General features: G+C 42.9%; 2 protein-coding genes across 3 annotated transcripts; both read right to left on the reverse strand.

The window, feature by feature from the left end:
* Positions 1-2,885: 2,885 nt before the first annotated feature.
* cunh8orf76 (chromosome unknown C8orf76 homolog) lies at positions 2,886-7,076 on the reverse strand. Of its 2 annotated transcripts, none has more exons than XM_076150412.1 (8): positions 6,862-7,076; positions 5,816-5,917; positions 5,154-5,297; positions 4,895-4,945; positions 4,499-4,643; positions 4,220-4,322; positions 3,509-3,641; positions 2,886-3,411 (listed from the first exon to the last, which is right to left on the reverse strand). In XM_076150412.1, the coding sequence occupies exons 1-8, from the start codon at positions 6,964-6,966 to the stop codon at positions 3,241-3,243; spliced, it is 954 nt and encodes a 317-aa protein (XP_076006527.1). In that variant the 5' UTR covers positions 6,967-7,076; the 3' UTR covers positions 2,886-3,240. The 2 variants fall into 2 exon arrangements, with proteins under 2 accessions (XP_076006527.1, XP_076006526.1); XM_076150411.1 differs by having other exon boundaries at positions 4,220-4,355.
* A 242-nt stretch (positions 7,077-7,318) lies between these two features.
* Positions 7,319-10,480, reverse strand: LOC143000892 (uncharacterized). Its single transcript, XM_076150368.1, has 6 exons — positions 10,329-10,480; positions 10,124-10,185; positions 9,840-9,869; positions 9,469-9,730; positions 8,919-9,067; positions 7,319-8,107 (listed from the first exon to the last, which is right to left on the reverse strand). Exons 2-6 carry the CDS (start codon positions 10,155-10,157, stop codon positions 7,749-7,751), a joined length of 834 nt encoding a protein of 277 aa, XP_076006483.1. The 5' UTR covers positions 10,158-10,185; positions 10,329-10,480; the 3' UTR covers positions 7,319-7,748.
* Positions 10,481-11,364: the final 884 nt, after the last annotated feature.

Genomic DNA, 11,364 nt, shown 5'->3' on the forward strand with positions numbered 1-11,364 from the left:
AGCTCCCTCTTATGTAATATAAACAGGTCCTATCAAAATTATATTTCTATCTATATTTATATCATTGAAAACCTTTCGGATAGCTTAAGAAACAACAAAATGTTTTCCTCTGGGTCGATACAGTCTGCCTCCCCACCCTAAACGGCGCACGCACGCACACACACACACACACACACACACACACACACACACGCACACACACACGCACACACACACGCACACGCACACGCACACGCACACGCACACGCACACGCACACACACACACACAGTCAGTAATTTGCGACCCTCCATCAGCAGCTTCTCACGTTAAATCCCAAACTCTTAACTCTCTATTTCTTTGAGACTGTAAAAGGGGATTTTACGTTGCATCATCTGCATAAAGAAAATCATGGCATGTTCACAGCAAAGCTTTAGGTTTAATGTGGAATTAACAGCTGCTAAACCTTCCATCCACCAAAGGTCATTAGTGTCATCTTCTCCCTTTAGTCCTCCTCTAGCACCCAATCAGCATTTACCCACAATCCCCCTCCCGCAGCAGACTTCTGGCAGCCAGCCAGTTCGGTTCATACTGAACTCGTCCTATACACGAGCACCATGCTGCTCGTCTTCTTTGTCTGCTTGCGTGTCTTTGCCCCAGGCTCTCTCTTGTTAGCCAGCGTTTGACTTTAAGCAAGGTTGTAGATGCACAAACTCAAAGAGAGAGGAATTTTTGGGGATTAATCGTCTTAATGAAATCTCACCACATTCACGCCGGTGCAGTTACGACACAGCAGCGCTGCACATGTTCTGCTGAGCAAACAAACGGCTCCAGCAGTCGTAATTAGAGCTCCAAATGATTCACGTGATGTTTTTAAGTCTTTGAATGCTTGGAGTACTTTCAAAATATGAACATTTCATGAAATTAATGTGAATTTGTATCATTGAGGTTAAATATTTTATCTACAATATGTCGAGTACAATTTGTTCAGTCTTATGTTGCAATAAAAGGCAAGTCCTACATAATTCACCATAGTTAACTCATTGTTCGTGCGTGCTTGCGTATGTAGCAATTGTCAGTTCGCAGTGTGGATGGACAGACCTACTGTTCCAGAATGGGCAGGAAGCTGACCGGTCAGATCACTGAGAGTTTCATCATGACCGACTGGACTGAAGTGCTCACTGGCTCATACAGGTACAGGTGTACACACGTACACACACACACACACACACACACACACACACACACACACACACACACACACACACACACACACACACACACACACACACACCTCTCTGAGTGCATGAATACTACTATGAATAAATTATATATATATGTAACCGCCGAATCTCCAATATGTGTGTGTGTGTGTGCGCTTGTCCTCAGTTTCTCTTGGCTGTCCTGGCAGATCCACCGTAGTCTTGCTGTTCTTTTAAAGGGCAGCGCAGTCGCACCTTTCCATCAGGAACTCCGCCGGCTGTACACCAGCTCCAAACCAGTCCCTGGATTTTTCACAGTCCCTCTTCTTGTTGACACCACATCACATGGAGTCCAAAATAATCCCACAGGGCCAAGCCAGAGCAGATCAAATTGCCACCGGACTGGGAATGAAGACAGAACGTCTTTAGGGGTGCAGCAAAGACACACAGGATCAAACATGGCCACAGACGTTCAGCACACAGCTGCTGGTTTATCCAAACCCCAGCATGCAGGTCAAATACAAAAGCAGACAAAACCTTCCCCTAGAACGCAAATCCAGACACAAATGCGTCTAAATCCTCTGGCTCAGGCTACATACCTTCTTCATGTCAAGCCAAGTCCCACAGTGCGTGGTGAGCCGCCCCAGCGTGGCCCAGAAACAAACCCACAACCTCCAGAGGAAAACCACAACCAGGTACACACCCGGCCAAAGCCTCCTCAACCTCAAAACCAGATCCACTCTCAGCCGCACACTCAGCTCAGCTGGCCTCAGTCTCAGCTCACTGGCCGGGGCATCACCATGACTACAAACACCACGAAGGTTCAGGAATCGAACACTCCGACTAGTTCCGGCGCAGAGAGAGAGCACAGGTTTGAATTCCAGTCTCTACACAATGGAACCAAAATCGAGGCTCATTCAAATTTTCCGGCTCGCCACACTGCAGGTGTTTACCTTCCAGAAGGAAACAGAAGCAGACTGACAAAGCATTGTGGGATTGTTGGTCTGAACAAACCGAGACCCCATAATTCTCTCTACTTTACTCCACAAGCTGACTTTCTATCTTCTCATCTCAAAGTGTTATCATTCTCCACTCCACAGCAGAAACATGCAAAGGGAGACCCTCTGTGCTACTTCACCCACACAAGAGGCCCCGAGCATTCCACCCTAGCAGCCAAGAGGCAGGAGCAACCCCAGAGGCAGGATCAACCCCAGAGGCAGGAGCAACCCCAGAGGCAGGAGCAACCCCAGAGGCAGGAGCAACCCCAGAGGCAGGAGCAACCCCAGAGGCAGGAGCAACCCCAGAGACACCACCTAAGCCGCCTTCTGTCCAACATTCACCCAACAGTGCAGCCCCCAGGATCCAAGTTGTTCTTCCAAGGTACAGAGCCCAAGTTAACGCTGCGCCCCCAGCCGGTGATCCCTCATCTGAGACGAAACTGGGCGACCCAGAGACCGGCTGCAGCGCCCAGACCAGTGGTGCTACGGTCCAACTCCTTTGGCGGTAGGACAGCGAGTATGGAAGGACAGATGGGCTGGAGGACGTTTCACTGACCCTCACACAGTTTGAGAACCACGGCGGTAAAACATTTATATTTTTTAACTGCCTGGCGAGAGACGAGTGTGTCTCCAAGAACACAGCTATACTGAAGGAGGACTTGGCTGTCATTGACATCATCAAAAAGTCATTCTTTGCTTTCAGCCCATTTGAGTGTGTTAATTACACAATGCTTTATTTATGTCACAGCGAATTAAGGCACAACTTATATTCTAAAACAATGAGGAATGAAATGTCTCACTTTGTTTCCTGTGTGTGTGTGTGTGTGTGTGTTTTCCTTATAAAGCAGAACAGATGGAAAGAAAAAAACGTAAACATAAACATTAATTCCATCCTCGTCTTTTTTTACTTGAGAGATTCTGAGGAATATTTGAATATTGTTTGGCGAGTCTCAGATGGACAGATTGAACAGTTAACATTTGACCTGTTGTCCATTTGACACATCTGTGGACTGCTCAGCCAGTCTGCTCCCTCCCCTCTGTATCTGGATCTAAAGACCGTGTCTAAGTGTCCGTGTGTGTCTGATGTCGAGGTCCATCTGTCTCCAGTAATCCACTGGGTGAGATCTTACTCCACCAGCGCTCTCTGAAGCTCTGCACACACAGACTGGCTAGACTTTCCCCGTCCTGGTTGTCCTCCCTCATCTTCTCTGGGATCAGGTCTTCAGACATCAACTGGAAGATAATACGAGACAAACACACATAGGATGAACCACAAACCTGGACCTTGGCAAACCCTAAACTCTGAACTCTGAAGAGAAATCCTCCTCACCTCGTCGAGGAGCTGCAACGTTCCTTCTTTGGGATTTAGTAGCTGCAGTGCCTCGTCTGCCCTCTGGAGTGCGCTCTCGCTTCGCTGCAGCACAAAGGAGGACTGCTGCTGCTGAAGGATTCTCAGCAGGAGTCTGTGGAGGAAAGAAGCCCATCGACACACTCAACAGAAGAAACAACCTAGCTGATGGAACTGGAATGTTGTTTGTTTTTATATTCCTCAGCTAAATATGCAATCAACTTGTTCCACCATAATTAAGAACATGAGGACGTGCATGCATCTGTTAAATGAAGATCAAGGAGGAACAATTTTCTTAAACTGCTTAAAGTCAAACCATCCTTGCTTGTAGACAAACCGACCTTTCATGGCTGCTCATGTTATACCCAATCATGATGTCATCACCTGTTACCTATGAGCCTGTGGAGTATGTTTGGAATATTCACACACATCTTCCATTCTCCCTGTCCCCACTTTTTGGAACTTGTTGCAGGCATTAAATTTAGAATGAGTGTATAATTACTAAACAAGAGCCGACCTGTTACTGTTAAAAAACACAAATTATCCTGGATTTGTACTGTTTTCAATTAACAATAGGTTATGGAGAATTTTCTGAGTTTTTTTTTTGTATTTTACGCGCTGCCTAACTTAAATACAGAACCCTAATGACTACAAACACTGGACTACAGTCTGTCTGTCTGTCTGTCTGTCTACCTTGTTCTGATGAAACACATGCAGGCCTTCAGCCACATTCTGTCGCTTCTGTTCTCTGCTTCCTCCTCCTGTTGCTCCTCAGTCTGTCCACCAGTCTGATCCCCTGCTGATTCAAATGGCAAACAGGATCCCGGCGCTGCCAGCAAAAACCAAATACAACTAATTGCATCGGGCCATTTGCACGTCGGCTCACTGTGATTCAATAATCCAACAAAACAAACATTCACCCGCTGTAACATTATGGGTCTGAAATCAAACAGGAAGTGAGCTCCAGCTTACTCTGGGTTCTGTTTCTGTCCAGCAGTTGCAGGCAGGTCTGTCCCAGGTTGGACCAGTGCCAGGGGTTAAAGGGCAGCAGGCTGCACATCTGCTGCAGCGACGCCATCACACACTCTAGAGCTCCAAAGTACTGGTTGATGTTAACCTTTCATAAGAAGTTTACAAACTAATATTACAACTAAATGGTTGATGATTTAAATAGAAAGTAGGTATGTGTGTGTGTGTGTGTGTGTGTGTGTGTGTGTGTGTGTGTGTGTGTGTGTGTGTGTGTGTGTGTGTGTGTGTGTGTGTGTGTGTGTGTGTGTGTGTGTGTGTGTGTGTGTGTGTGTGTGTGTGTGTGTGTGTGTGTGTGTGTGTGTGTGTGTGTGTGTGTGTGTGTGTGTGTGTGTTGGGCACCTTGAGCAGCAGCAGGCTTGTCAGATGACAGCTGTTAGAGGCATCTTTGTTCTGGACACACACACACAAAAACAATAAGAGATTGTGCAGGCGTATCATGACCATTTTCCAAAGCTTTGAGTTTTTAGATCAACTGCATAAACTTAGACATGCAGGCGATCAGAAGGAAACTAAAAAGTTCATGACATTACAGGAGTTCGGTGTTGAAAGGCTCCATATGGGACAGTGATGTGGAATGGCGAGCCTTGTGTGGCGTTACCAGCAGGTCAGCGTACTCCAGCGCTCGCTCTCTCTGCCCCAGCTTGGTGCAGCATCGGGCCATTCCGTCCAGCACGTCTCTGCGGATGCTCAGGTTGTTGTCGGGGATCCACTGCAGGCAGCTGCTGTACGCGTCCAAGGCTTCCTGATCAACCACACAGCACCACAAACAAGGACTTCAAATTAGACATTTTAAAGTAGAACATTGGGACTTATGTACAATATAAAAAGACAACATGTAAGAAGTAATAATGGGTCACTAAATAACAAAGTCAATAAAATGGCAGCTCTGTTTGTTTTGCTCTACAGAAAACTTTTTAAATATATACATATACTGGCTGATGATGGCAGATGTGCAGTCCCTAAATATTAAATAAATACTAATACTAAATACTAGTTCACATTTCACTGTTAAAAGCGACTCCAATGATTTCCCACATCTAATTTAGTGAACTTGTACAAAGCATTTGTGGCATGTGCAAAGTCATGTAAGGTGACCCAGGACATAACCATGGTTACTGCCCGCTGGTGCCGAAGACAACAACACTACAGCGCTACTAAACCCCCTTTAGAAGTGTTCAGAGTGGCTAAGAATCTGTTTCATCTGTATTGTAATTGTCTTTAGTCAATTAGAATAGGAGTTCATAATGCTTGTTGAGATACCTGGTAGTTTCCCTGTCTGAAGGTCAAGTCCCCTCGAAACTTGTAGACTTTCTGCTTCTCTAAAGAATCGTCTGAATCCAGAGCAGCTTCCTCACAAAACCACTGCAGAGAGAAGAGGAAGCACAATCGCACATCATCAATGATTTCATTGCGCAATATTAGTCAGGACATGCGCTGTATACAAAGAAAGAAACAACCTATTTAAAGTAACTCTGTCCCGTTCAAAAGGTCAGGTGTTCTGAATGTACAATACCAAACTCTATTTCACACAGATGCTAATTATTCTGAGGACAGAAAAAGCCGACATTAGCCCCGTCCACAACCACTTCATTGGTTCATTATCTTCAATACATTCATTACCTCAGCCAAAGAAGACATGAAAGAGTCAGAGATTTAATGCCATTTTTATTTTTATTTTCAAAACAATTTTTTTGTATCTCTTCCTACAATTGTGGGTCAACAAATTAGAATGTTTGGATCAAGATAGACAAAAACTTCCTCTTTACTTTTTCATATTTCTCGCCCTTTTGAGATAGTTGGCAGCCAAAGTTGAGTGTGTGTGTGTGTGTGTGTGTGTGTGTGTGTGTGTGTGTGTGTGTGTTTCATTCTTCAAAAAGTGCTCATAAGAAACTGAGTCAACAATAGACACTTTGTTTACACGCAGACTGACCATGTCAATCAAACTGATGATGCTTTAACAAAAACAGGAACATTTTGTCCAGAGCGTTTGACGTAATAAAATCAAAGGTTCTCGGCCTTGGTATGCACAATGAGTGTTTTTAAGTTCTCTATTGACAGAAAATGTTCGAGGATGATTGCTTTTATGTGTAGTTATAATAATGGGCGGGGTTCCACGTGTAACCCCGCCCCCACAAGAACCTCTCGTCTTCTTCTAAGGTTCCAATTTTCAACGGTATTACAGAAAGCTGATAATGTTACATGCAGTTTGTGTTGACATTGTTCAGAGTGACAAGTATCGTGGTTAAACTCTACTGTATTGACAGGCTGAATTAAACACACACACACACACACACACACACACTCACCTCAGGCTCACACAACTTTGCGTTATAAGACGACAGAGCGGTAAAAACTCGATCTCTCGCCTCCGAGAACACCGAGTCATCAAACGTGCTTCCAAATATCTCCATTCTGAATCCAATGCTCCAAAATGTGTCAATAAATGTGTCGCCACAAATGCAAAAGAGGCATTATTGTTTACTCGTGGATGGACAGTCCGTGGTTATAAGCCGCAGGACTAAAGCACTTTCCACTGACAATGGTTCCGCACAGAAAGGTTCCTACGTCCTGTGTTCATGTGTCTTTATTTGGTGTTTGTTTTTGTATAAATATTTATTATTTATTCTACACATACGTTGTTCAAATGGTGTTGCTCCATAGGACGGATCCAAATCAAAGGTTATTGTTATTACTACCTTTATTTAATGACAATATAGATTACAGATACATAGATGAATAACAATATAACAGTTGAGTGACATGTTATGTGTTGTTCAACTGTTTATTATTAGAATCATAAAGAACTATTTTAAAATTTAGCCATATAGTATAGAATGAATGAAGTGCATAGAAAGCCTGTAATTCTAAGTGTTTCATTAAAATATATATATTTTTTTTATCATTCAATAATACGTTTACATGCAATACAGAGTCTGTCAGCAAAGGTCTCTGACAGTATCAAGTTTAGCTACAGGCACATACAAACAAAGGATGCACTGATACGATTCCAACACTTCACAATGATATCAAAGTGGCTGCATGGGCTAAATATAAAGAAGTGAGAAACATGAGCTGTGTTCCTTCTCACCCAGGCACAGGAAGGTGTGGCTGTGAATGTGAAGACACAATTTAGAGGTGAACTCACTGATGCACACTGATATGGATGTCGCCATAAATAAACAAAAAGAAAAGATTATACGACACAGATGAAGTTCAGCTTCGTGTCGTCAGGCAGACGGACCCAGCGATGACCACCTGATGTCTCCATGGCTCCGCTCATGTCACAATCGGCTGGCGTGGTGTCGTTCCCCGGGGCCCAGTGGGAAAATTCCAAATTCTCATTATCGACCCAGAACCAGAACTCCAGGACGCAGGTGTAGCGAAGGCCGAGCCACACAGAGTGAGTGCCTGCCTCCATGGCCGCCAGCTCCGCCCTGGTCTGGGTCTCCCGGTCAGGGATGGAAGCGATGTCTTTATGATTCTCTCTGCAGTAGTCCAACGCGTCTTCCCATGTTTTGGTCATATTGTACAGCATCAGCTTGTTGGGTGATTCTAGATATTTTTTATTGAAAAAAAATGTCATGAATATCCAGGCACGACTCTGCAAACTTAAGTCACTGAAGCATTTTCCACAACACATTGACACTAAATGAATTTGAATGCAAAAGCGGATTCCGGAAGTTTTAGTATTAGCCAGGAGCTTCTAGGATAGCTAGGAGCTTCTTCATGTCTGAGCCAGGAGGCTGGAGTTGATCCTCATCTTGGCCCAGGTGACTCCTTAGGTCACATGAGAGTGACTGTGTAAACTGCAACATTATAAGTAGGTCATAAGTGTTCTCTCACACCTTCAAGTGATCCAAAAAGGAGTCTGAGGTGTGAACCACCTTCACAGGACACATGCTGGTTCAGAGGAGCGACTTGGACTTAAACTGCAAGTCCAGTGACCTCAACCTGACTGGTGTAAGACTGAGAACGCTTACAGCCATGATGAGACAGAGACAGAGAATCCTAAAATGTGATTATTCAAGCAGATTCCTCATAGAAACATTAGATTTTTTCGGATTAAAATGCTCGCAAAACCAAAAATGATAGTCATTTCTTTCCATAGTGTCTAAGAACCCACATCACTTGGGAAATGACATTTGTTAGGGATATAAATGTTTAATGTACAGAAATTTGGCAATCTAAGGCTAAATGTAACATGATTGGAGTTTATCATTATTATTATTATTATTATTATTATTATTATCTTGCAGCGAATTCATCCACATGCAGCTGCTGAGAAAACTAGTCAGTGAAAAATGGCACTCTGTGTGAAACAATGACCTTTAACAAACAATAGTGGAAGAGGACATGCTTGTACCTTTTTTAGTGCCATGGATTTTCACCTCACACAGAATTAAATTCTTGGTCTCCTGGTACTGAACACTGACGTAGCGCCCAGCCACCGGCTTGTCATCACACTGATAGGATTGCCACTCTTTTAATGTAAAGTTGTCAATGGTTGCACACCTGGAACAAATCCAGATAGAGATGGGGGGAGGGAAAGAGGGATTTTGTAAATTTGTTTCTGCTAATTTAGAAATATAATTTGTTTCTCACTATATGACATAAATTACCTGCGCCCACTGGTTTAAATATTTTATTGAAACTATGTGATGCTTCCATAGACCTCATTCTTAATGGCCACTGGTGAGTACTTCAGATTTTTACAATTTGCCAGCAAGTAACTGAAGCGACAACACTAAGAAAGCAAAGTACTGATTTTAACATTCATAACAGGAACATAAAACACTGAGGCAGAATGAGACAAATAGCTTAAGAAGTGCAGAAAAAAAATGACAAACACCTAAAGATCACACATGCTGCAAGCTGATTGACGATATTTAACATGGGGGAAAGTGAAGGTTTACTTTGTGTTTGTGCTGTGGTTTATCTCTCTTGAGTACCCAACTCGGATCTCAGCCTTATTCAGCCTCGTATCCGTGTCGCCGACTTTGTTGTAGATAGAGATATTAAAGATATTATAGATCCCCAGCAGGTCGATCATCCACCAGGGATTCTCGTCGCAACGTGTGTGTGCACATAGTGTTTTATCCCCATCAATGGCTCTGCTGGACACGTGAATCTCATAAATTGATGACTGAGAGGTGGTGCCGTTCGTTGCCACATTTTCTGTGTTGTTGACACAAAATCATACAACAAACATTGTTTTTTTTAACATTGTGGCCTTTGTCTTGAGTAATGGCTTTTACCCAATTTAAAGAAATACAGTTAATCCTACCTGGTGTACAGTTAGCCAACAGTGTAGCGCCTGTAAAAACATCACCACATTATCCTCAGTAGTAGTAGAAGTATAATTGTAAATGTCCCAAAGAAAACAACCAAATTGTTTCCTCATGTTCTCCATTTTGTCCTGTGTGTAATAATGTGATGGTAACTGCACATTGATAAGAAATTCCTGCAAAATGCTCACTGTGATAAATTACAAACAGCAGTACAACAGTATATCATTCTTGAGAAAATAATTAGAAGTTTCAAGTGTTCAAGTGAAAAGAGTCACTTTACCTGTCAGACACACGGAGAACAGAATCCACTGCATCTTTGCTCTAAAACACTAAACCCCTTAACTACCAAACAGGAAAGAACATCACAACACATGCATACAGTCAAAGGTAACAGAGAACACAAATAAAGATGGAGATTTCCTTTAAGATGCACAAAATATCGCTTAATGAATCAAAGAGGAAGATTATGACAGTGCAGCACTCACCTCACTCGATCCCACATTGATTTGATCTCACAACTACATGATGTATTTGTGCTCATCTTCCTCTTTCAGTCAACCAGTAAACTTCTCTTTCAAACTGTCAGCAGTTATTTCAATATTCAAAGAAACACTATCAAAGAAAGCATCCTGTGTGCATATTCCTCCACATGCAAACTATCTCTGCATTTCCTTCTAATTTGTTTGAACAGTTTCCTGTTATCTGTCAATGTTTGACAAGCCGCTTTATTTCATTTTCATATACAAATCTAATTTCACCTGGAGGGCATCTTGGACTGCATTTCCATTGGTTTAGCTTGGGCTCACAGCTCTCATTATGCAGAACATGGGGTCAACTCTCATTTATTGTACTAATACTATGATTTCTACTATTAGTTCAATAAAACAGCAGTGATGAATAACTATAAAAAACATGATTCTTTAGTACAAATCAGGTTTTAATTGGACATTGCACACTCACCTACTCTGCAAACTACATGGAGTCCAGCTTGGTTCCTTTTTACTCAACAAGAAAACAACAAGCAACAAGCTGTTTACAAGCACACATTTTGATCAAAATTTATTGGATTTTGTCCTCAAACAAGTAAAAAAAAAAAGATGAATTTCTAAATCAAGCTAAAACTCAAGCCAGCCTCAAAAACAGTTGTGATGTCGCTCAGCATTTGCACGGCTGGGAGCTGAAGCAGCTGACTGCAGTGGGCAACAGGAGGAGTGTGTGGATCTCTACAGCAAGCCAGAGCTCAGACACAGTTTGCTCAAAGGTCACAGGGCATTCTCTTTGTATTTCACATGTTCCAGATGTGTGAGTGGGAACGTAACCTTATGTAGCTGGCAAGTTCAGTTCCACAGACACAGAATATGTTTTCAGCCAGCGTGTGGACAGTCCTGAGTGCAAAGGTGAACCAGCTGGTGATGGATCAGAATATGACACAGTTCTCAGCCGAGTCAATACAAACGGATCTGTCCAACTCTTGACTGGATGCTTTAGTCAAGGGAATAATCATTTAAAACGCTGCAGAAT

This window comes from Genypterus blacodes, unplaced genomic scaffold (assembly GCF_046128005.1).
Source record: "Genypterus blacodes isolate CSIRO-AG114 ecotype Tasmania unplaced genomic scaffold, CSIRO-AGI_Gbla_v1 ptg000052l_1, whole genome shotgun sequence".
In the NCBI taxonomy this organism is placed as follows: Eukaryota; Metazoa; Chordata; class Actinopteri; order Ophidiiformes; family Ophidiidae; genus Genypterus; species Genypterus blacodes.